Here is a 26,967-nt window from a genome sequence, read left to right on the forward strand (position 1 = left end):
CGATACGGTCGACCGAACTCTGATACAAATCAGGACGGTCGACCGCCAGGAATATCGGTCGACCGACCAGACATCGCGGTCGACCGAAAAATGACGCGGTCGACCGAAATCAAATAGCGGTCGACCGAATAAATGACGCGGTCGACCGAAGCCCTGACTCGAGCTCAGCGGTCGACCGCGTCGGTCGACCGCCGAGCGAACAGAACCCTACCTGGGTTCTGTCAGCTGCTAAAACCTGGAACCAAAGATTTCGATAACATGGGTATTTGATAAAAATGGGATCATACTGAAAATACACAACCAAAACCAAAGTTTGAAATCTATATTTTCAAGATCTTAAATCCATGAGAAACAAATCCAAATCGTTTTAAAAGCTGTAAAGATGTTTGAAACTCTTTTAGGCAAAAACTCAGATCTAGATCTTCTTTAACAGGGCATGGGTGAGTTTTGACAACATATTAAGCCCCAAACCCATATTCTAGGCTATAGTAAACTATTAGCTAAACAAAGATACGAATTTGGCTCCATAAATCCAATAAAAACTCAGTTCTTGATGTTTAAACCAAAGGGGGTGGGGGTTGGGCGAGAAATTACTCGCCTTGGTTGCTGATAATGCCCTAGATCTGTAAGATGTTGATCCCCTTCGCTGAAAACCCACGATCTGCCGAAAATCCCCAAGGACTGCTCCCAGGTTGCCAAAATCCAGTTAGGGTTTTGAGGAAGAAGAGAGGGGGCTAGGGTTTACGTTTGGGGCTGAGGAGATCTCTCCTGTGTTGAGTTGGTATAAATACCAACTCCCCAACCCGACCCGAAACCCAAAACCCAACAACTAAAAACCCGAAACCAAAACCTGGTAATCTCTCTGATCGCTGATCGGTCGACCGCGCCGGTCGACCGCGCCGGTCGACCGCGCCGGTCGACCGCGCCGGTCGACCGATCAGCATAAAAATGCCTGCTGATGGCATTTTACCTGCTGATCGCCAACTCACTCAATTTCTCTCACTTACAGACACCTGCTGGGCTCCCAAACTCTGATACACATATATATCTTATGCTTATATAGTTATTTATCACAAGGGAATTATCTACTATTACTAATTCACACATATATATACATATATACATTATAGAAATTTTTCGGGGTTTTACAACGTGTCTGACGTTCTTCAGATTTTACTTGGAGCCTTTCATCTGAATCTACACGTCGCCTCTTCCAACAATACTACAAGGTTCGTTATCCCCCAAGTGTACTTTCCCAAAGTCCCTTGCTATATAGTTCTGGAGAAGCTTCATATTAACAGTGGCATGGAATGAGGCTCCTGATTTAATAACCTAAGAATCAGAATCGTTGTCTATAGTAAGGATCAAGGCATCTTGCATGATGTGAGCCTCCTTCTTGTTCACATCCTTCTTTGGCACTTTACAAACTGAAGACATATTACCCTCCTAGCCACAGTTCCAACACTTCCCTTTAATAAGCCTAACCTTTGAGTTCGACCTCTTCTTCTTCGACTTCGACTAATTATTGTTCTGGTTACCCTTCTTCTGGATTCGGCCTCTCTGCTTGAGATTTAGGGTTGAACCTGAACCTTCTGATTCAGACAATTTCCTTCTAACCTCCTCGGATAGAATCATGCTAACAACCTCGCTCAGCTTTATCTTCTCCTTTCCCGATGAGTTGCTGATTGCGGTCACGCAACCTGCCTAACTATCTGGTAACTGAGATAGAATCAATAGGGCCTACACTTCGTCATCAAACGTGATATCTACGGAGATAAGCTGATCAACAATCATGTTGAACTCGTTGAGGTACATCGTGAAGGGGCATCCTTCTGCCATCTTGAGGTTGAAGAGCGTTTTGACGAGATGCACCTTGTTTGCGGCTGACGGTTACTCGTACATCTTCGCGAGCGCTTCCATAAGCCCCACCGTCGTCTTCTCCTTCAATATATTGTAAGTGACTGATTTGGCAAGTAACAATCAGATTTACCCTAAAGCTTTCCTATCCAGTATTTCCCACTCCTCGTCTGATTCCTCCTTCTTCTTTCCCTTAGCCTTGCTCATCAACGGACGGTAAAGATCCTTCTGGTACAAATAGTCTTCCATCTACAACTTCCAGTAGTCGTAGTCTAACCCGTCAAACTTCTCGATCTTTGATTTGCTTTTCCCTGCCATAGCTCTTGCACAAATCTTCTGAACGAAGCTCTGATACCAGTTGTTGGGGATTCGAAACAATCAATCGAACCCGTGCCCTTTCGGATATTGTGCTAAGAGTTTAGCAAGTAGGAAAATCACCGCAAATAAAAGAAAAAATTGCAGGAAAGATAAACAAGAAAGAACATATCAGATTTAACAAGGTTCAGCAACGAGCCTACGTCCTCGGGAGCCACACCACACAATTCTTTGATTAAGTGAAGAAGATTACAATGCCCATAAATAGGTTTTTATCTTTCTGAGATTTCTCTGAAAGAATCCTCTCAAAATCCTTTTTTTTCACGTGTTCTAATAACCCTAAAATCGTTTAGGTATATATAGAATCCCAGTCCAAAACAATTTCCCAAACAGTTTAGGAAATTGGAAAAATGACTTTCAGTCGACTGGACCATGAGTGTCTGTCGACCGACCAGAACGTCAATTTCCTACAGGGTTTTGTGCACCTTTTCGGTCAACCGGACCATCACCTTCGGTCGACCGAATGACCACTCTCGGTCGACCACCATCTTGCTTCGGTCCACCTGCCAGAGTGAGTTCCTGGGCTGTTTTCCTATAGTCGTTGCGGTCGACCGGAGTCATCATGTTGGTCGACCGACTCGAGAATTTCCAGAATCACGGTTTTGTTTCAAGTTTCACTCTTCACACTTCCAAAACCAACACAGGGGACAAATAAATAAGAAGTAATTCATGCACAAACGCATGCCCGTACTTGATATTTGAAAGAAGATATCTTATTTTGATACTTTCTAGCCAGGCAATTGTTCTCAAGCTATTGTCCAACATGAGTAGGAGTTGATTATTGAATCTACAACAGGAGTAGAGGTTTCTGTAGTGGTAGCTGCTGATCAAGAATTTTGGCGCAATGGAGTAGGTGAAGGACCTATGACTATCTAATAATAAGGGTTGCTGTTGATGCTATTTTCTTTTTGTTTTCCCTAGTTCCTAGGAAGTTTACTTTGATTTATAGCTTGCATTAAGCATTGATGTAGTAAACTAGGTGATGTCTGTGATAAATATGTTATTGTGATTAAGTGAGACCACACTGTTAAGGCTGGGGGTGTAGTCTCTTCTTTTGGATGTAGTCCATTTTGAGGAATGAAAGTGATTCGAGGCTCATTACGGAGGCTCTGTCTACTTTCTTTAAAAAAAATTAATAAAAATAAAATAAAATAAGAATTTTCGTATAATAAAATCGAACTACCATTGCGGTAAAGATCATAAGTTATCCAATACTTTTATATTTCAAAATTCATTTTGAACTACTCCTCTGCAATTCAAAAGGGCCCACGGGTATCTCAATCTATACGAAACCATCCTTTCCCTAAAAAGTCAAATTCTCAGTCACTGGTGATTCCGCGAAAGACAAGATAGGCCCGCAGGGAAGGACTCGATTCATGCTTTATTCTTGCTTGCTCAGAAAGCCTTACCCATTTGACTTATGGAATGCCTTTACCAACTTATATTATCCTTTTCATCGAGCTATGAGACGAATTTCCTCCCCCTTCAAAGTGAAATTTGGCTATGGGGGTCGCAAACTCCATTTTGTTACTAAATGATCATTCTCGTTCGTGCGTACCAAACACAACATCTTATCCGAAGCTAGAATTTCCATTCCCTTTTCTCATTTATTCTAACTTTACACGAGAAAAAAAACTCTGAAATAAATTCCAAATACACATTGATTGCTTATTGATTACCCACACTAGAAATAAAAAATGACGGTCATTCCGATCATTCTCTACTTGAGCGTGGGGATGGGAATGAGCATAATTCCCGAGCTTATTTCATTTTATTCTTTGCTGCGTTCCGTTCTCCACTCGGCTCACTCAGATCCTCGCGTACGGAGAGGTCCCAATTCAATCTCTTTGTCGGGTTCGGATTTCACTTCCAGATGAACCCAATCCGACTACCCACGCGTATAGGAACGGAAACACATCGTTGCTTGCAGAAAAGCCTCGCCTTTACCTTTTCTTTCTTGCAGTGAGGGGAGAGGCGGAAAAAAAAAAGTATGAAGTTCTCACCAAAATCCCCCCTCGTCAGCAGGTAAAAAAAATCCCCTCTCGGTCTCACCCCCCGTCGACCAGTAACCTCTCTAACCCTCTCTTTTGATCCCAACAACCGCAGCGATGGGCTTCACTTTCAAGGGTTTTGCTGATTCCCTCTCGCAGTTCTTCACCGGAATCGGATCCGATTCCTCCGTCTCCTCCAGTAACAGCGCAATGGAAGCGGGTCCGTCGGTGGTGAGCGAGAGAGTGGTCCTGAAGCTCAAGGGCTACTTCGAATTGGCGAAGGAGGAGATCGATAAAGCCGTTAGGGCTGAGGAATGGGGACTCGTCGATGAGGCCATTGCCCATTATAGGAACGCGCAGAGGATTATGCTTGAGGCTAAGTCCGCTAGAGTTCCTGCTCCGCTCTTCCTCTAGGTAAACTGAAAGTTTTATCCTCGCTCTCGCTTTCCGAGCTCCCTTGCCGCCCCCCCCCCCCCCCCCCCCCCACATACTGATTTTGTTGTTAAATGCAGCAGCGAGCAGAATCAGGTGAAGACTTATCAGCAGAAGAATAGAGAAATGGCAGGGGCAGGTGTCGGAGAGACTGCAGGTGCTCTCCTCGGCGATCAGCTGCCTGTTACGGTACCGAAGAAGGTATGGATGGATTATTTGGGTTCAAAATGTAAGCGCATTGATTATACATGCTCATGATTATAACTGGGTCTGAAGTCTTTCATTATGATGTGCAATTGTCCTCAATTTAAAGCCTTTCCATTGCAGTATTAGTTTATCTTTTCTCTAATGTTGTTAGTTTGTGTTAACTGAGGTCATCTGTGGACTGGCTTCATTGATGAGTCATGTTTAAAGTTCAATGCCAGGCTATTTTATCTTATTTTCCCTCTCTCCTACTACGTGAAGATAGTTCATGTCTTCATTTAGAAAAGGAGTGCATGGTTATTGTTAATTAAAGAAAAAGGGCTGAGAAGTTATTGTACCACAGAAATTGTCAGATTTTTTTCATGATTTGTTTGGAAGATAATGCATGCATTTATTCTGTGTTGCCTACAAGTGTTTATTGAATCAAGCAATGGAAAGGCATGAGAAGTTAGTCAAATAAATAAACCTTCAGAGTGACAACAAACTATGTTGATATGTACTGGTAACTTACTTATTTATTTTGTTTTATTTTATTTTATTTTATTTTTGGGGGTGGTGGGGAGGGGGAATCTCCTGAACTATTTCCTGTCAATACTTACCTAGTCTCTTATCCTCGTGAAACTCTGATATATAGATGACTTCATATATATATATATATGTGTGTGTGTGTGTGTGTACTCTCCTTGTCACAAGTATTCTGACTGACTATTGCTCATCAGTTGGCTAATATGGCCTTAGCACCAAAACCTCAACCACCGTGTTCATGGAGTTCCTAAAAGAATAGTTTACATGCCATCCACGCTTAGGCTCATAACATTTCTAAATACTGTTCTGTCGAGTTTGAGTTTGCATTGCATAACTTGGAAATTGTATCAATGCCAAAGCCAAGGATCTTATGTCCTATGACAGTCTGAAACTTGATTACATAGGCTTATTAGTTTTTGTGTTTGGCCAAATTGGTGCTTATCCCTACCCTATGGCCTTACTGGGCTATCCCAAGAAGCATGGATATATCATTAGGATACAGACATGGGGATACAACAATTCCATAACAAGTAGAATAATAGCATATGGTCACATGACAACATAGGGTAAAAAGTTGTATTTTGTTATTGCAGAGGGAAAATATCAATATCAATATCTATGCAATTCTTTTTTTTGACTTTGCACATGTATCAATCCTGAAAGAAAATATTATAGCTTTTAGTACCAGTCCTTTACAGTCTAGCAGGACAGGCAATCTTATACTGGATTCAAAACTTTCAAAATCTCCAGTAGTTTGAAATTGATTTATAGCAACTGCTTGTTTACCATTCTTTTTATAGGGTTATAAAGTAAGTTTTCCACACGTTCTTTTATGGTGGGCTTGGATACAAAATGGCCAAGAGAGGGGAATGATTGAACTAAGCCAAAGGGCAAGGCATGGAAAGGAATGGGATGCAGTGCAATTAATTGTGTTTGGATAGATATCAAGGGGAAGAGAGAGATGATTATAATTTGTGTTTGTTTAGAGTAAAGAATGGGAAGGTAAGGGAAGCTGCATGACCAAATATACCCTTTATCTTGGTGATAGTTTCTAAAAAAAATGTCCTCCAGTGAGCTATACCTTTTGTAATTTAATATTCGATAAAAGCATAATAAAAATTAGTAGATATTATTACATGTCAGTATGAAAATTTATAGGTTTTTTTAATCATGCATAGATGATATGAGTTTCTATGAGACATTCATCAGAAATTGATGGATAAATGATCAGTGTATACGAAGGCTGGAATGAAAACAATTGTTGGTTATTTATAACTGACTCTACTAGGTTCCTTATCTCATATTATCATTCTATTGTTGCAGTATCCAAAGTTTCTTGTGTGTTTGATTATTTCGAAAATGTAGAACCTTCGATACTTCTTCTATACTAAAGATCAAATATCAATCAATTACTATTCTGATGATATACAATTCAAGTTGCAGCAACAAATTAAACATAAGGACTAAATCAGTTATTTTTTTAAAAGAGAACATGGAAGATCCAAACAACTTTCTGATAGTGCGAACTTTTTTATACACTGTTCATCTCCCCTCAATAGTGCAAAATAGTGCAAACAGCTTTATACAATGTTTAGTGAGGTGCATCGGTGATATTAACCTTAATCCATAAAAAGCCATCTAAAAGTTCTTTAATTTCTCTAAGTCCATGTTTGAGAATTTACTGAGGCAAGGTAAGTTGAGTTTTTTTTGAAGGTGGGGGTGGGGAGTTAAAAGGGAAGTAGAGGCAAGATAAGGAAAAACATAATATTGTTTTGGCATTTTAAGGGGAAGAGGGGAACTTACTTTACGTTATTTGGAAGCTTTTTTAAAGGGAAGAGAACTTCAACCTCAATCTCAGTCATGGATCTGATCTTGAGAGGGTAAAATTGTCCCCGTGGGACAATCTTTTTCTATAAATCCCAATCAAGTGAGTTCCCAAATAGGGTTATTGTTTTAATCTTTTTCTATAAATCCCAATCAAGTGAGTTCCCAAATAGGGTTATTGTTTTCTATCAATCCCAATCAAGTGAGTTCCCAAATAGGGTTATTGGTGTACTAACATCTCCTTCATCTCATCACCCTAAATCCAAATAGAGTCTAAGTGAAATATTGAAATATTGAGAGAATTTTACTTAAAGCATGTTTGGATGGGGTTTAGCAAGATGTAGGGGAAGGAAAGTTGCATTGGAACTCTGTTTGGAAGTTTTTTTGAGGGTGTAATAGAGGATAGGGAAGATGAAATTTCTATAAAAATGTTGCTATTTTGTTCGCCTTAAATTGGGTTGTAGAGGGGATGGGAATTGGTCATAAAAAGTTTAGGGGTTTTTAGATATGAATCCTTTAAATTATTAATCTTTTGATATTAGTTCCTCAAATCTTCATATCTTTGATATTCGTCCCTCAAATTACCTTAATATGTTAATATTAACCCTTCTAGTTAGTTGGTGTAAAAATGAATAGAGAATATTACGCTTTTTTAGCTTTAATATTGGACAGACAATTATACCCCTTAGTTATAATCCCAAACCTACAACTTATTTGCTCATACTCGTTAAGAGTTAGCACCCTACTCCAAATCCTTTAATGTAAAATCAAAACCCAATTCCTTCACCTTCTTTCCTAACTGTCCACTCTCGCACCCAACCTTCTTCCTCAACCGTGGCAACTTCACAGAGCAAGAGGAAAAGCTCATCATCCATCTCCAAGCCCTTTTTGGCAACTTCACAGAACAAGAAAATTTCATCGCCCAACTATTCAAATGCTCACCTCAAGAAGAAGCTTGAGAAGCTCGAGAATGGTGATGACAGCTCATCAAACCCCAATGACCAATGGGAAAGAAGGCTTTAAATTGACATTCAAATGGCCGATCAACCCCCAATGTCCACTGGGAAAGAAGGCTTGAAATCGACATTCAAATGGCCAATCACACTCTTTGTGATGCGCTATCCATTGAGAAGAGGCATGGTTCGTCAACCAAACCCATTAAAAACTCAGCCTCATCATCATCAACATCCACAATAACACCAAGAAGCTCATCATATTGTTCTGTGAAGTTGCCACATTTAATTAGTTAGTCAGTTTTGAATTCCACAAGAGAGAGGGATGGAGGGAGGGAGGGATAATAAGGTAATTATTCATCTGCCTAGTCTAAACCTAACCATAGTTTAGGATTTTTTAACACTTAAGTTATAGAAGAACTAATATCAACATTAAGGTAATTTGAGGGACTAGTATCAAAATATGAAGATTTTGCGGACTAATATCAAAATATCAATGATTTAAGGGACTAATATTGAAAAATATCAATGTTTGGTCCTCTATCATCATGGATCAATAGTTGAGTTTTGATTATGATCGCTCATTTTTTTCTTCCCGTCCCTTTATTGAAACTCTCAAACATGATGTACCCCCCATTCTCTTTACTAAACTTCCAAACAAGATATTATTCTTTCTTTCTCCTTCTCTATCTTCCCTTTCCTTATTCTATACTCCCTTCTCTTCCTCTAGCATGCTCCCAAACACAATGTAATCCCAATCCCTTTCCATCCAATTCGTCCATTTTAAGAGGATCATAGAAGTGGGTGGGTAACCGGACACAATTTTTGGATGGTTAGCATTGTAACATTCTCATCCCTTCCCCGCCCCTTTAATAAGCCTATCAAACCCACAATTAACTTTATTTTATACAAATTCACTATAAAAGCTTGTTCGACTCCTCCATTACTCAAAGACACAACTTCAAGAGCAGGTTTTTTATCTAAGGAGAAATAATTTTCCTTTCAATAACTTCTAGGCTTTGAATATTTCATTCAACAAAAAATCATCATTTTTATGTTATCTATTCTCTTACATTTACTACTTTTTGATGTATCAATTTGAAACCAATTACTTCAACGCTAACCTTCCTTTGCTGATGAACTTCTAATGATGCATCGTCATGATGCAAATGTGAACCTTTTTCCTGATTCGGATATATCCATCTTGTTCATTCTCTACTTAATGATTTTAAGAGTGTTATTGATGTACCTTTGATTTTAGTTATAGTCTCCATTTGGCGTGTACACTGTACATGGATAAAATCTTAGACATTTGTGTATCCTACTTGAACAATTGAAAAAGAAAGTCAAAAGGTAAATGCAATGATCTATTTAAGACAATTATCTCTTAAGGCCATTTATCACAAAAAATAAATAATTTACAGCGGTCAACGCCGGTCAACGCGTTGTAAATGCACGAGTATAAACTGTGTTAACGTCGGTCAATACGTTACAGCGAAAGTCAACGCCGACAAACGCGTTGCAAATGGAAGTCAACGCCGATCAACGCGTTGCAAATAAAAGTCAACGTCGGTCAGCGCGCTGACGACTTTGTCAAAATAAGGCGCAGGATAAAATTTCTAAGTCAAAAAGGATGATTTTAGGGAGTTCAATCGTACTCAGATACAAACTCCTGACGAAGACGATTAGTTCAACGTTAACTTAATGACATGAGTTAAGTTCAAAAACTTACACACCAACTTTAGTGTAAGATTTCCACAACGGTCAGACGATAAACGCATCACCGGAAAAATTTTATCTATTCGATAAAATACTGAGTAGACTGAAAGCAGAAGAAGTCAGGAATTAAAGCTATTCACATGTCATTCTACGCGACCTCCTTGACAAAATACTGAAGGGATTGAACAAGGCCTATTTTATCCAAAGCATTCCAGCTTCCTCTATAAAAAAAATGAGGCTGAAACACTTTGGAGGGGTATCTGTAACCGTCTAAAAATGCCTATAGGTGTCCGAATACAGCTCGAGATAAAGAGAAGACGGTGAACGCTATATCCAAGTCAGAGAGGATTATCCAAAGCCGTAAAGAAGTTAACGAACGTCTAAAACAAGTTAGCGAAGTGTACAAGTCAACGAAATGATAAAAAAACAACGAAAAAGTACAAGTCCGGAAGGCCAAAAAACGGCTTAATCCCGAACTGACCCGTGATCGCGCGGGACACCATTTGGTGACCCGTGCCCGCGCGGGACACCAGGACATGTCGCGCACTCGACTTCCCAAAACACGTTTTCGGGTGATTCTTTCGGGATTTTTTCGTTCCAAAGGTTTCCAACTGACTTGATATCATCCATAAACGTGGTTAGGCTGTTGTCAACTGAAGATATGATCAAATCATTCATCCTTATCTAAATATCCTTCATCTAAAACCCTATAAATCAAGGTTTTAAATATTGGATATTGGGGAAATATCGGATGGCCAAAATTCATATCGGATTGTGGATATCGGGAAAATATCGGGGATATGTGGTAAATATCGGAATGTCATAATGAATGTTTGCATACATAGTATAAATGTATAATGCATTAAAATATAATCTCAATATATGTAATAAAATTTAAGCATACAAAATATGAATAATATATGTTTAGGATCACTAATCAACCTTCTAAAATAAACAAAAGTGCAAAGCAACGTTACAACATTCGATCTGCTTTTTTAGGGCAAACTATCATTTGATATAATGGGGAAATCTTGATATCTCGTCCAAAAATTCCAAACGCGGTATATTATTTTGCAACAATCTATATAAAAAAATATATTGGTCCATATATCGGTCATATCGGGGATTTATCACTCCAAATAGCCAAATTTTAAAGACCATATCGGTTGCGGCAAGCCCTGTAAAAGGATATATCAGGGGATATATCGGGCCATGTCGAAGATATTTAAAACAATGCTATAAATACAAGCCTAGGGCCTTCTTTCATGGAGATGAATTTTTATCAAAGAGGGCGAGGTGCTGCTGGTTTTGTGAGTGCATTCCACGAAATTTCAGAGAGGGCTAACAGATCTTGGCGAATCCTGACATAAAGGAGCAATTCGAAGGATCTGAAATCCCGTCCACCCTGTCTTGAGATTTGGCTTGGACTTGATCTCGAGAAGAGTCGTATCTTACTTGGTCGAGATTATCACTTATGTTTTTGTTTCCTTTGTGAAGCAACGAACTTCTAGCCTTCCGATCAATCGGATCTGATCCGCGACGGTCCACGGATAAACCCCAGCACAGGCAAAGATCCCACGTAACAGAGGCTAATAAATAGTTTGTGTGTTGTTTGATAAAGTTGTGATCTTTTATTTTTCATTGTATTAGGGATCTTATAAAAAGAAACTTTTTTAATTTTTTTTGAATTTGTAATCGATAAACGATTGTAACATGTTTAATGACAATGAAAAAGATAACTTTTGACCCAAACACTTATTGCCTTCCTTATTCTCCTGATTTTCACTTTGCGAGCAAATGGGCTTGAAATCCCCGAATTTTTCACAATTATAGCAGGCTCCGCGTGATACTTTCTTTCTCTTGATCTGTTATGATTTCGATCCTCGCGGTTATGGTTTACTAGAACCAGGGTTTTTATAGCTTTCAGCATTATGTCTCTGACGGACATAATTCAGCTTTTGTTGCACCATATTCAGTTCTGATTCTTTTCTACTGGCTATTAAGGCCTGTTCTATCGCTAGGTGCATAGAAAGATCAGTGACAGATTTAATGACAGTGTTCATTCTTAATGTGGTGGTAGTCATAACAAGGGAAGGGTAGACTATTCAAAATGGTTGTCACTTGCATTCTTTCCGGAATTTCGGTCCCAGCAACGGATAAGTCATTAGCCATGACAATCATCTTGTTAATATGCTTTACGGCATTGTCTCTCTTTTGCATACGATAAGAATTATACTTATGCAAGAGGAGTTGAATGTTAACTTCAGAGATAGTGTCATATTTTTCTTTTATAGCATTCCACATGTCCATGGAAGTATTATAAGTTTCAAAAACTTTGATTAAGTTATCTTCCATGAACATGAGCATTAGGCTTTTTGCCTTTTTATCTTTCGACTTTCACTGTTCAAACTCTTTCTTTTCTTCAGGTGTAGATTTATCAGTAAGGGTTGGAGCAGTAGTTTTGATTACATCATCGATATTGTCATGAATAAGAGCATATCCTATTTTTCTATATCACATATCATAATTACTATCATTAAATTTATCAATTTTTTTAGTTCTGATAGAACGAGTTTACTAGTCATTCGGTAGAGAACTAAAACTAAAATCTAATTTTAAAATATGTATAAGGTTGGTATATAGATAGCTATACTAAAAACAAAGTAATGTTAGATATAAAATAAAATAAATAAATAAAAATAAAAACCTGATTGCGAAGAACTGATAGAGTCTAATCGAAGGAAATCGACTCCGATTCTAGCGAGATTCTCTAAGAGAACTGCTAACAAGAAGCCCCGACTTGGTGTGTGGATCTCAAAGTGTTGCCCATCTCGTTTCGGATCAGTGGACAAAAATGCAGCTGCTCGAGGTCAAAGATACGTTGGAGCTGTGGAGACTTATTGTGGGATGGGCCTCGAGAACAAAAAACACAGAGTTTAGTGGACCAACAAAGCTATGAACAGGTCTAGGCTCTGATTGCTAGCTGGCTATGAACATGTCTAGGTTCTGATTGTTATGAACAGGTCTAGTAGGTTCTAATATGAAGTGGACCAATAAAGCTATGAACAACTCAGGTTCTGATTGCTAGCTAGCTATGAACCTAGAGATGATGGGTTTGTTGGATCCTTTGGATAATAATGAAGAAGACTTTTGTTGGATCCTTTGGATAATAATGAAAAAGACTTTGAGACAGTGTTTGATAGTAGTGGGTCACATGGGTAGGTGAACCGGTTGTAGGCTTTCACTCCAAAGCTTGAGAAAGAAGGCTATGACAAAACTTCACTGTACTTCATTTTGAATTAAGAAGTTGAAAAGGTACAAAGATGAGGGAAAATAAATATAGTCTCCCTCAAACAACAGAGAAGGTGGTGTGAAACGGAGAAGAAGGAAAAGAATAGGCTTTGATACCAGTGAACGTTAACAGAGAAGAAGGGAAAAACGATGAGTTTCTTTGAGGGAGCTCCGGTAATGGATAGGGGGTTTGTTTCTATGTTGTTTTTTCAAGGAGAACACTTCACCCTTTATAGAGGCCAAACCCATCATCTTTACCCTCCTCAATAAACTGCCTCTGAGAGATTTTCTCTCAACAAACCTCACTTCCCCACTATTCTTTCAACTGAGAATAGTTGATTTGGTCACACAAGACCGAGTCAAGATAACATATACCAATCATTAAGCATAGAATATCATTTGATAGCATTTTAGGTATGGACATTCATACGACCATACTCAAAGCACAAGATTGTAAATGAAAATCCAATAGAATGATAGAAAACATGAGAGTTGTTACCTACAGGTGAGTCTAGGAAATTTGACATTTGATTGCTAGATCCACCGTGATCCTTCATGATCATCTCATGTATTGGTGTTAGTCTATCACGATTAAACATATGTTATGTATCACGCATATGGAGTATAGTTGACTGGACGAGCGCTAGGTTAGTCCTCTTGATTATAATATTATGTTAAGGCAACTAGTAGCTACCATATTTAGAATGTTACTTGTAAATGCTCTTTTGTAATACAATAGACCATAGATATGCGTCCTCTATTATAATCATAATTTAGTTGTCACCTAGCGGGTCATTAAAATCAAGTGAGAAGTGTTCTAGCCTAGATATATACCTTGAAATCTTTATCGCTCTTCTCCAAATTCCTTTCATGCTCTGGAAATCAAGTCTTTAATGGATTAAAATTGTGTTACTAAACTTTTTGAAGGACCAATTAAGGGTTTGTGGGTATTGTTGAAATAGAGAATTTAGAGAGCTTGCTTCTTTCATTCATTCACATGAGTTTATATAGGGTTACATATGGGTAATAGGCTAATGGGCCCTAACCCGATAACCCAAATACTAATTCTAACACTCCCCCTCAAGCTGGAGCATATATATCAACCATGCCCAGCTTGTTACATAGAATAAAAAACACCTTAGGTGATGTAGCTTTAGTGAGAATATCAGCCAACTGTTCGGAGGATGGAGTGAACTGAAGAGAGATCACTTTCTTTTCCCAAACATCTCTAACAAAGTTATAATCAACTTCAATGTGCTTAGTTCTCATGAAATACTGGATTCTTTGCAATATAGATAGCAGACTGGTTATCACAATGCATATGCATAGGACCAGGCTGAGTAAAACCAAGCTCTGTCAACAGTTTCTGTAACCATATCATCTCACATGCAGTGTGAGCTATAGCCCTGTATTCTGCCTCTGCACTAGATCGAGAAACAACATCTTGTTTCTTGCTCCTCCAAGTAACTAGATTTCCTCCAATAAATGTGCAAAATCCAGAAGTTGACTTCCTATCTCCTATGTTTCCCGCATACCCTGCATCAGAAAAGGCAGAGATGTGTAGATGTCCATGCTTCTTATACAATAATCCTTTTCCAGGACAACTTGCATCAGAAAAGGCAGAGATGTGTAGATGTCCATGCTTCTTATACAATAATCCTTTTCCAGGACAACTTTTGACATAAGCTAAAATCCTCAAAGCAGCAGTCCAGTGAACCTCTCTAGGTTTGTGCATAAACCTGCTCAATACTCCCACTGCAAAGGTAATATCAGGTCTAGTAACAGTGAGATAGATTAACTTGCCAATCAGTCTCTTATATCGGCGTGCATCATCTAGGAGAGGACTATTATCACGCCATAAATCCACATTCACCTCCATGGGAGTGCTTGCTAGCTTACACCCCAAAAGGCCCATTTCTTCTAATAAGTCCAATACATATTTTCTTTGAGATAGAAGCAAACGGTCCTTTTGATATGCAATCTCAATCCCAAGAAAATATTTGGGTTTTCCCATATCTTTGGTCACAAAGTGACGTGAAAGGTACTCCTTAGTCTCAGCTAAGGCAACAATGTCACTCCTAGTAAGCAGGATGTCATCAACATATACGGTCAGAATCACCAGACCAGCTGTAGTGCGTCGGATAAAGACAGAGTGATCAGACTGACATCATTTGAAACCGACACCAGATATAGCAGTACTAAATTTCTCAAACCATGCCCGTGGACTCTGTTTTAGACCATAAATCGTCTTTTTAAGCTTGCAGACACTAGACAGTATTCTCCCCCTGAGCAACATACCCTGGAGGTTGCTCCATATAGACTTCCTCTTGCAAGTCACCATACAAAAAGGCATTCTTAACATCCAGCTGAAACATTGTCCAGTCCAGGTTAACAGCCATAGAGAAAAGTAGATGAATGGAGTTGAGACGGGCTACGGGAGAGAATGTCTCAAGATAATCGATCAATCGAGCCATCGGTGTGATACTTCAAGGTATAAACCCATCGACATCCAACTACAGTAGCGCCAGTCGGAGAAGATACAAGATCCCAAGTCCCTCTAGAAACAAGTGCATCTATCTCCTCATCCATGGCCTGTTTCTAAGCATGATCTAATACGGCCTCCTCATATGACTTGGGTAGAGATATAGAGGACAAGGACAAAGCAAACTGACGAGAAGAGGGAGTAAGACGGTCATACGAAACAAAATCAGATATAGAATGATTAGTACAAGACCGTTTACCTTTTCGATGAGCAATTGGTATATCGAGATCAGATGGATTAGAAGGAGGCGGACCTGCAACGGGAGATGACTGTTCGGCTGGAGCAGAGAGAGGGACATGAACTTTTGAACGACGATAATACGTCAGTAGTGGTGGTGGTGCAGACGGCATAGTGGAGGCATTTTGTAGTCCCGGAGAAGATCCATCAGCAGAAGAAATCGAAATAGGTAATGGAACAGTAGTAGGAGCGAGAGACGGAAGAGGCACAGATGAATAGACAGTTGGGGGTGAACCAGTCAAGGAGAAGTATGGAACCAACTCAAAAAAGGTTACGTCTGCAGACACAAAATATTTTCTGGAGGATGGATTATAACACCGATAACCTTTTTGAGTTCGCGAGTAGCCTACAAAGACACACTTAATAGAGCGTGGAGATAGTTTATCCAGTACTGGAGACAAATCCTGAACAAAGCAAGTACAACAAAAAACACGAGGAACCACAGTAAAAGGTTTTTTGTTAGGATAAAGGCAGGTGAATGGGATTTTACCATTAAGAACAGGAGAGGGCATCCTATTGATCAGGAAACATGCACTGAGAACAGCATCAGACCACAAATACTTTGGAACATTCATATGTATCATCATGGTCCGAGCAACATCTAAAATGCGTCTATGCTTTCTTGCTGCAACTCCATTTTGTTGTGAAGTGTGAGAACATGAAGTTTGATGTATAATGCCAATATTTGCACAAAAGCGAGAGATGTCATTTTTCATGTATTCTAAGGCATTATCGGTACGAAGGACACGAATAGAGGTGGAGAATTGATTTTTGATTTCGGTGTAAAAGATTTCAAAAACAGTCGAAACCTCAGATCTCTCTTTTAATAGATATAGCCAAGTCATGCGAGAGAAATCATCAATAAAGACAAGGAAATACCGATAACCCTTAACGGAAGGAATACGACAAGGACCCCAAACATCAGAATGGACTAACTCAAACGCAGAACTACTGCGATTATCAATACGCCTCGGATAGGCTGCACGGTGGTGCTTACCTAGCTTACAAGACTCACAACCTAAAGACGAAACAGACGATTGGATAGAAATGACAGATCAAAGCTTGGATAACGAGGGATGGCCGAGGCGTTGATGCCATAGTAAAGGGTGATCAGATTTTGCTGCAACAAGACCAGTAGCAGACATATTATCGTCCAAATAGTACATGCCTCCTCTCTCATGCCCCGAACCAATCTGCATCCCAGTTGTCAGGTCCTGAAAAACACAATAAGAGGGAAAGAATGTTACTTTACAGTTGTTGTGTTTGGTGAACTAACTAATAGACAATAAACTGACAGGGAACTTGGGAAGATATAAGACATCAGTAATTGTCAGTGATGAAGTAGCATGGACTACTCCATCACCAAGAACGGGAGAGTATGTACCATCAGCAATGCGAACCGATGGAAATCGATCAGAAAATTTTAAGGAAACAAAATGATCCTTTATACCTGTCATATGAGAAGAGGCACCAGAATCTAATACCCATGGTCTGTGAGGAGAGGCAATGTAGGCATCCATATCTGAAGAGGATGCATGAGTAGCAGAGTGGATATTCTGAGAGGATTCAAGTTGACGCAACCGGTTATACTCGGCTTGCGAAATCTGAACAGTGGTGGGGGCAGAAGTAGTTGTCGGAGAATCAACAGAAAAAGGTGTAACATCAGCAGTCTGGGCCCAAGTAGGGCGACCAAATTTCTCCCAACATTTCTCAGAGGTGTGATTAGTCCTTCCACAATGTTTGCACTGACGCAGAGTCTTATCTGAGTCAACCCGTCTCCCAAAAGTGCCTCGTCCTCCCCCTGTGTTGCGGCCACGTCCTCGACCACGACCACGACTTCTGCCACGTCCAGAAAACATAGCAGATTGATCAAGTGATGGAGTAGATGGTGAGGGAGAAGCAGTAGTCAATCCAATAGTTACTTGCATAACTCTGGAGAATGTAGCAGTCAATGACGGGATAGTATCTCCCCCGAGTATTTGACCCCGTATCTGAGACTGCAAAGTGGGATGTAGACCAGACAAGAACTTGGAGACAGCAAGGTCCCTACGATATCCCAACAGTGTTGCGGCATCCGTAACGGCGGGCTGATGCATTTCCAATTCATCAATCAGACTCTTCAGTTCCCCAAAGTATTCGGGTACAGAGCGATCACCCTGTTGAATAGAGAAAAGACGTTCATACAACTCAAACACACGGGATGCATTTTTCTCATTCCCGTACATAATTTTTAAATTATCCCACATCTCCTTAGCAGTGTTCGAAAACATGACACTGCTACTGATCTGGGCTTCCATGCTGTTAAGAAGCCAAGTCATCACACAACAGTCAGCAGAGATCCATGCGGGATACGTAGGATCCGTGGATGCAGGAGGTGGGGCCAGAAGATGAGCCAGTTTGTTCTGAGCACCAATGAAGATACGGAAGGCTTGTGCCCAAAGTAGATAGTTAGTACCATTTAACTTCACAGTAGTCCCTAATACAACTTTGGGGGCAGAGATTTCAGTAGTAGTAGGGGTAGAAGTAATAGTAGCGGAAGAGATGTCAGATCCTGTCATTGTTATAGACCAGGATAGTACAGAAGTAGGAGGAACACAATCTCCTGGTATAAAACCCGAAGGTTAGAACCCAAAGGTTAGAATAAAAAACCCGAAAGTTAATGTATAGGAACCCGAAAGGGTTAGAATTCATAAACCCGAAGGTTAAACATCTCATCCAATTTTTTTTTAAATATATATGTATATATATATATATATATATATATATATATATATATATATATATATATAATATAAATAAATAAATATATATAATATTATTTTCATTTTTTTTTGGATCTGTAGTTCTTAACACCCCATCAAGTAAAAGAACATCACTCCTCTCTTACAAAGTCCAACAATCAGGCCCAACAAATGGCCCAAACTCAAAACAGAAAAAAAAAAAATTACAATAACAGCAGCGTAAAAAAAAGTCGGAGCGACGACGTAGATCTGGGTTCGTCGGACTTCGTTGCTCGACCTGGATCTTCGCGCGGCGACAACTTCGTCCGTCTGGAGCTGGATCTTCGCGACACGACGAGTGGATCGCGCGCGCGAAGCTTCGTCGGTGGATCTGGATCTTCCGGCCGGTAGATCTGGATCTTCGCGCGGCTACAATTCGTCGGTCTTCGTCGGACTTCGTCTGGGCTCCGTCACGGCGGCGGCTTCGTCAGATAGGTTCAGTTTTGTTTTTTTTGTTGTTTTTTTTTTGTGGCTTACCCGTGAGAGGACCGGCCAGCGCTGAAAGAAATTAGGGTTAGGGTTTCTCTGATACCATGTTAAAATAGAGAATTTAGAGAGCTTGCTTCTTCCATTCATTCACATGAGTTTATATAGGGTTACATATGGGTAATAGGCTAATGGGTTAATGGGCCCTAACCCGATAACCCAAATACTAATTCTAACAGGTATTTTCTTGAGGAGGTGCTACGGTTTAAGTGGAGAAGAATTGAGGTAAAGAGAGAAATGATAAGGAGTTGTCTTCATCCTCAAATGATTTAACAAATGCTAATGGGGCTGAATTAGAGAACATGATGTGTCTCCAAGTGACACTTAGTGACTGACACCAAATAAGGGTTAGGTTTCATCCTTTAATTGATCTAGTTAAACACTAACCTATACTTAGTTTAAAAAATGTAATTCTATCTTAAGCATTCTTAACCAAAATATTTCCACCATCATGATTAATTATCTATTTAAATTATCCTCTTGTATCCAACTTTGTATATTGATTTTTTTGTATCATTTCTTTTGTTACTCCATAACATTCTAAATCCATCTGATAATAATGTATCGACTTCTATATGATTTGTGTCAAGTCCAGACTCATAAGATTTTATTTTCTTATTTAAAAATGTATTGCATTACAACATCATATTATTTTCTAATTGTCAACTTATACTAAAATCTTGTAAATGAATAAGCTACTAAATGCCAGAATATTACATTCTCTCCTCTTAAAGGAATTTCGTTCCCGAAATTCACATACCCCACATCAAGTGTGGATATCCCGCATAATCTAGATATATGCCAAAATCAACGCAGTTAACATAGACGGTTCCTTTTTAGTGCTATCGATCAATATGTGTGGCACTAAGAATTTTTGCAGTATATCTGCACAGATCAATTAAATCGAGTAACATTCTGTAGTGATTCTATATATCAGTAGTATTCATCAATAGTATACTATTTATACATGCATCACTTTCCACAGGATAATAATTTAAACTCTAAAACAGTGTGAAATAAAGCAGCTAAAAGCGGTGAAAAAGTGGCCACTAAGCTGTAGGCCACTAAGCCTTGGTATTAAGTGTTGGCCTTGATTTGGCCAATAATGGAGATTTGGAGGATTTGTAGAGGTAGAGGAGGGTTTATAGGAATTTTGGGGAGAAGATTTTCTCTATTTTCTTCATATTACAAAATATCTTTACATGACAAACTCATTTAACCATAGATTCCCACATCATTTCTGAGATCAAGTCCTAGCCATTCATTTGGCTCTTCATGACAACTCAAAAGCATGTGTAAGTCACATGACCCAACTTAACACTAACTCAATTGACCCATTACAACTATATAACATAAGACTTAAATAACTTAACAAATGATACACTAACAAAGCATTACAACTTTAACACTCTCCTTTAATGCTTTGTCCTTGCATACCCATGAGCTCTCTAAAATACTCAAAGTTGTCTTTGGGTAGTGCCTTGTTGAAAATGTCCGCCACTTAGTCTTGAGTCTTCAGATACTTCACTTGAACTTCTCCATTTTCCACCGCTTCTCTCGAACAAAATGAAGCTTGATTTTGATGTGCTTGATGCGGTTGTGAAAAGTGGGATTCTTTGACATTGATTTGGTGGATTTGTTTTCGCAAAAGATTGTAGTAGTTTCCTCTTGTTTTTCACCAATATTTTCAAGTATCCTTGTCAACCATATTGCTTGTTTACTTGCCATAGTGGCTGAAACATATTCAGCCCCAGCAGAGGATAATGCCACCATTTCTTGCTTCTTTGATGCCTAGGAACATATGCCAGATCCGAGGGTGAATGCATACCCTGATTTGCTTTTCATGTATTCAACATTTTCGACCCAATCAGTATCGTAAAACTTAAATAATTTAGGAATCGCACTTTCATTTTTCTTGTACAAAATCCCAAAGCTTTTGTTGCCTTGGATATATCTCAACACTCTTTTTGCACCACTAAAGTGAATTTTACTTGGCTTTTGCATGAATCATGACAACAAGCTTGAAGCATACATAATGTCGGGCCTTGTAGTAGTGAGATACATAGTGCTCCTAATCAAGCTTCTAAACATTTATGTATCAGCAAAACCACTTCCGTCTTCTTTCATAAATTTCTCATTCATATCCATGGGTGTTGGAAACTCATTGCAATTCTCCATTTCAAACTTACGAAGAATGCTCTCGGCAAACTTCTTTTGGGAAATGAAAACACATTTACTTTGTGCAACTTCAATACCTAGAAAGTAATGAAGCAAACCCATATCGTTCATTTCATATCTTTTCATCATGTCACTTTTGAAGTCTTGAAGCATTTGCATATCACTAACAGTATAAATCAAATCATTAACATGAAGAGAAACAATTAGTATACCGGAGTTACCTTGCCTTTTGATGTACAGGGTTGGCTTTCTTTGAAAGCCCTTTTCATTGAAGTATGCATCAATTTAGCTATACCATGTTTGAGGTACTTATTTCAACCCGTACAAAGCCTTCTTCCACTTGTAGACTTTGTTTACTCGGCCACTTTGGATATAGCCTTGAGGTTGCTCTACATGGATTTTTTTCTTTCAACACTCCATTCAAGAGTGCCGGTTTCACATCTAGTTGATGTAAGGACCGCTCTTTGTGTGCCGCCAAAGTAATGTGTCTTAATAGTGTCTTGTTGGGCAACCGGTGTAAATGTTTCATTGTAGTCAACTACGGGCTGTTGAGAATAACCTTTCGCCACTGATCTTGCTTTATACCTTTGAATGAAACCGTCGACATTGTGCTTTGTTTTGTAGATCCACTTGAGGTCAATGACTTCTTTGTTTTTTGAGCTTTTCCACAAATTCTCAAGTTTTTTTTCTCAATCACCTTTATCTCTTCTTGCATGGCTTGTTTCTATGCTTCTTTATCTTTGGCTTCTTCATAGCAGCTTGACTTCACAACACAAAAGTTACAAGTAGCGTTAATGAACTTGAGCTTGCCTTTGATGATGGGGTTGCATTTAGAAATGCTTGAATTAGCACTTCTTGTAAATCTTCATTTTCTTCACTCTTTTTTCTTGGGAAGTTTCCTCAACAATTACAACGCCTTCTTGTTAATGAACTTGAGCTTGCATTTGATGATGGGGTTGGATTTAGAAATGCATGAATTAGCACTTCTTGTAAATCTTCATTTTCTTCACTCTTTTTTCTTGGGAAGTTTCCTCAACAATTACAACGCCTTCTTGGACATTTTTCTCTTTCCAATACCATGAATCTTTCTCATTAAAGAGCACATCTCTACTTATGATCACTGGTTTGTCTTCAAGCTAAAGAGCCTGTAGCCTTTTAATTTTAAGATATAGCAAATAAAGATGCATTTTTCATTAGTTTCATCAAGGTTACTTCTCTTTTCTTTTGCAGCATGAGCATATCATACACAACCAAACACCTTGAAATGATTCGCCGAAGACTTTCTTCCACTCTATTCTTTAAATGGTGTTTTGTCTTCATGAGCTTTTGTTGGACATCTATTCATCAAGTAGGTTGTCGTGTACACTCCTTCGGCCCAAAATGAATTTGGAAGACCCTTACGCCTCGTTTGGTACGCGGGAATAGAGTTAAGTGAGAATAGAATGAAGATATGAATGGAATGGAATTGAGGTGAGAATGGAATCTTCATTCCCATTCTCATGTTTGCGTGCGATTAGAGAATTAAATGAGAATATCTTTAAGAAGGGTATATCCGGAATTTATTTTATTATTTTCATTCTCACTTAAGCGGGTATATTAATTCCTTGATAACTCATTGAGAATAACAATTCCCACACTAAGTGGAAATTGATGAGAAGCGAGAATGACATTTCTAGCATTTAAAAATATATCATGTTTGGTAAGCATGAATGAGAAGTTAGAATTGCATTCTATTCCCACTCGTTCTAGCGTACCAAACGAGACATTAGCTTTGATCATGGATTTCGCCATCTCCATAATGGTATGGTTCCTCCTCTTGACCATTCCATTTTGTTGAGCTGTATATCCCATGTTTAATTGTTTTTGCGAGCCAACATCTTCACTAGCTTCATTCTTGCATTGATTCAGAGTCCTGATCCACTTCAGACCAGAGCCCTCGCCCCGATCCCCATCAATTGGTATCATAGCAATGTCATTTGTCCACAATTATCATGTGTAAATATCCACTTCCTCCATCACAACAATGCGAATTTAATCCTTTGAAAATTGGTAAATAATTGGCAATTCTTATTTTTATGGATTTGATGGATATGAGGAATAATATGATTTTGAACTATGGCTACAAGAACTAGAAGATTTATTTACTATTTACTATTTACGATTTACGATATGTCGGATTGGGAAATATATATGTATACGAAGTGTAGGTTAAGAGGAGATGTTGAAGATTGGTTGTTTCATAATGGTTCTAGTTATCGATCATATATGTCTTGACGGGCAACTATGAAGATTATGCTTGAAATGAAGTATTCTAGTTATTTAACTAGAACTAGAAAATATTTTGTTTTCTCTTGAAAGCTTGAAGCAATGTCAACAACAATGGCCCAACTCTGTCACATACAAGATTTCACCCAGAACCAGAGTCAGAACCAAAGCCAGAATTGAAGCCTGAACCAAAGCTTGAGAGCAGAAATCAGATCCAGATCTTGAGCTAGATTTAGAGCCAGAACCTGAGCCTGAGTCTGAGTCTCAAATCCTCATGCGTGATCAGCCTGAGCCCGAGCCTAAAATCCTCATGCGTGAACAGAACACAATCAAATTCTAGTCACTTCCAGTTCGAAACAATTCGATGGACTTCGTTATACCAGGTCATCCTCCGCTTAACTTGTGTACTCCCATATATTATTTGATTAAGAGAATTGAACAACTAGACAGGAGTTTCTTATATCAGGTCTACGAAGATAACATCCAATTAATAACTCTTACAAGTCAGTTCACACAGAACCAGATCTATCCAACTCTGCTTATGCTATCTCCATATTCATTTTAATAAGATTCAACAATGTAGTCTTTGTCCGATCCAAACCTTCCTTTTTTTACAAATCATTATTGCAATCAGGAAACTGGGTATAAATATCCACAACAACCATCTTATGATGATCATTTGTCATTCTCTTGATTCTACAACCTCTAGTGCGGATTTTTTTTTTTCCAAATAAACCTGTTTGTAGCATAACCTGTCACATTATTGAACAAACTGTGTTTTGCCTTTATTTGTCAAGCGTACTGAGTGTCTTTGATACTTTGGCCTGCATATTGCCAATGTATACAATTTTTGTTTATTCTATTTTGCTTGATTGCTTAAAATGTATTGTACACTATTTAAGTTAGCAGTACACATCATTTTTTTTATCTCAGTCAGTTATTTTCCATAGTTTATGTCATCACTAGTCAGTTGGTTGCACTTTATTCTTCGTTGTCTCATGCATATTTAACATCCAATTTCTAAAGTTTTTAAGTTATTGAAAATATTAGGCTGCTTTGTTTGTTTTCCCATTACTGCCTAACGGTGTTTTTTTTTTTAAATAATTTTCCTATTTTATATTACATATGCATCAATTTATTTGTGTAGGCCAGCCCAAGCAATATCCTTAATAATACAGTTCCATCTACAGCATCTGTGCGAAAGAAAGCTACACTCCAGAACTTACCAAGTCTGGGACGAAACAATTTGGCAACAGGGTATTCAAAAGGGAGCAACGGTGGTTCCAAGCCTTACCAAGAAGCTACTGGTAGTTATGATGCCAAATTAGTTGAAATGATAAATACAGCCATAGTCGACAGAAGCCCAGCTGTTAAATGGGATGATGTTGGTAGGAGATTATGAAATTATTTCCACTTTTATTTGGAAAATTGTATGAGAGTTGTTATAGAAAGTCCTTTTGTGTGCAGCTGGTCTTGACAAGGCAAAACAGACACTTCTTGAAATGGTGATTTTACCAACTAAAAGAAGTGATCTATTTACTGGCCTCCGTAAGCCAGCTAGAGGTGAGCCTTCTAAAAGATATTTTCATAATTATAATTAAATAATCTAATATCCAATTTTTTAGTTCTTCATGCTCCCAATTCCATTTCTTTCGTCTTTCTTTGGGATTTTGGTGTTTTATACTTTTTTTTTGGTATTTTCATGTTGGTGGAAAGTGGTTGTGCCGCATAATCTTGATCATTCATGGGAGAGGGTTAATTAAGATTCCTTGAAAGTTATAATAAATTTGAGTTCACACGTGCATTCAGGGCTGCTCCTCTTTGGTCCTCCTGGTAACGGGAAAACAATGCTTGCAAAAGCTGTTGCCTCAGAATCGGATGCAACATTCTTTAATGTTTCCGCTTCTTCTTTAACATCAAAATGGGTTTGTTGTTGTCAATTAGAAAATCATCTCTTGTCATTGACATTTCAAGTGATGTAGATCATAACATATCTAAATTACATTTGGTGATATAGGTGGGAGAGGCTGAAAAGCTTGTTCGGACTCTTTTCATGGTTGCTGTTTCGAGGCAGCCATCTGTTATTTTCATGGATGAAGTAAGTTACTTCCCTCATTGTTTTTGCTACAGATGTTGAGTTTTATGTAATGTCGTTAGGATATGTATGTTTTGTGCGATCATTTTGTATTTTCCCTTGTATCATAAGGATACGCAGCTCTTGTTTATTTGTTCTTATATATCTTTTCCAAAAGCCATCACTGTCAACCATTTATTTTACAATATTTAATAATCATTGTAGGTTTGTTATGATCAGCATACACCTAACCAGAATATTGTAATACGAACTAAAAACACAACATAGAAAAAGGTTATGGTCAGCATACACGCAACCACGCAACCAGAATATTGTAATGCCAACTAAAAACACAACATAGAAAAAGATTATGCACTATGTTCAAGAAGAAAAGAGTAAGAGAGGTACCAGATCCAAGGTAGTCGCTTGTCTCAAATAACTGATCTACATTCACGGATAGCTTCTGTTCTCAAATCTGGTGTCCAGGGAGATTCTCGGTTTCCATCTAAGATCAGAGAGAGGATCTGGCCTCAGACTTAGGTTAGAAGGATGGATCGGTCCTCATAACAGGTCAAGTTGGATCTCCAGTGGCACATGGAGACAACGGGTCAAGGCAAGGGTGGTGATGGCTGGTGAAGGCAGTGATGAAGGTAGCAATGATGGCAGTGGGTAAAGGTGATGACGTGTGGAGACAACTGCAACGGTGGATTAGGATATGGTTTTGGCTCTTCATGCTTGATTCCATGTAGTGAAAAGGAGTAAAGAAAGATACTTTTTCCAAAAAACTCTAATCTTTTTTTTTATAGAGATTAGAAGGATATTACAAAACAGACAGATATAGACATATCTCATAGTACCTAGTAATATCCAATAATATCTCATAGATTAGTGTCAAAGGGTATACATAAACCTACGGCGCGTGTTTCTTTGAGACCTTCAGCGATTGCTTGCTTGAATTCTATACATATTATTTTCACTATAGCAGTCAAACAGGGAGTGATTATTTCTGAGAGAAATATGCAATTTATTGCAAAAGACTAGATTGGTTGGCTATAAACCTCAGAAGGCTTTTATAGATATTGAACCTGATTTTCTTTATCGAAGAGGGTGAGAGTTTGAGAGTGTTGGGAGATATAGAAGACTAGTTTGTAAATTTATTTATCTGATTATAATCAGATCATGTTAGTTTATGCATAAGCCGAAGGTAGTACATTGGGGACCTGCACTAAGAATT

General features: G+C 38.6%; 1 protein-coding gene across 2 annotated transcripts; it reads left to right on the plus strand.

Annotated features, from left to right (window-relative positions):
* Nucleotides 4,414-25,811, plus strand: LOC109836778 (spastin-like). Of its 2 annotated transcripts, none has more exons than XM_020404780.1 (6): nt 4,414-4,637; nt 4,736-4,856; nt 24,807-25,047; nt 25,127-25,222; nt 25,469-25,584; nt 25,677-25,811. In XM_020404780.1, the coding sequence occupies exons 1-6, from the start codon at nt 4,552-4,554 to the stop codon at nt 25,794-25,796; spliced, it is 780 nt and encodes a 259-aa protein (XP_020260369.1). In that variant the 5' UTR covers nt 4,414-4,551; the 3' UTR covers nt 25,797-25,811. The 2 variants fall into 2 exon arrangements, with proteins under 2 accessions (XP_020260369.1, XP_020260370.1); XM_020404781.1 differs by having other exon boundaries at nt 4,739-4,856.

The sequence above is a fragment of the Asparagus officinalis genome, chromosome 4 (genome assembly GCF_001876935.1).
Source record: "Asparagus officinalis chromosome 4, Aspof.V1, whole genome shotgun sequence".
NCBI classification, from domain to species: Eukaryota; Viridiplantae; Streptophyta; class Magnoliopsida; order Asparagales; family Asparagaceae; genus Asparagus; species Asparagus officinalis.

Excerpts from the sequence above, each read along its gene's own strand:
- LOC109836778 (XM_020404780.1), top strand. The coding sequence starts at position 4,552 with ATGAGGCCATTGCCCATTATAGGAACGCGCAGAGGATTATGCTTGAGG. Across the intron at positions 4,857-24,806 it reads CTGTTACGGTACCGAAGAAG|GCCAGCCCAAGCAATATCCT; the intron begins GTATGGATGGAT and ends TTATTTGTGTAG. Across the intron at positions 25,048-25,126 it reads TGTTAAATGGGATGATGTTG|CTGGTCTTGACAAGGCAAAA; the intron begins GTAGGAGATTAT and ends TTTTGTGTGCAG.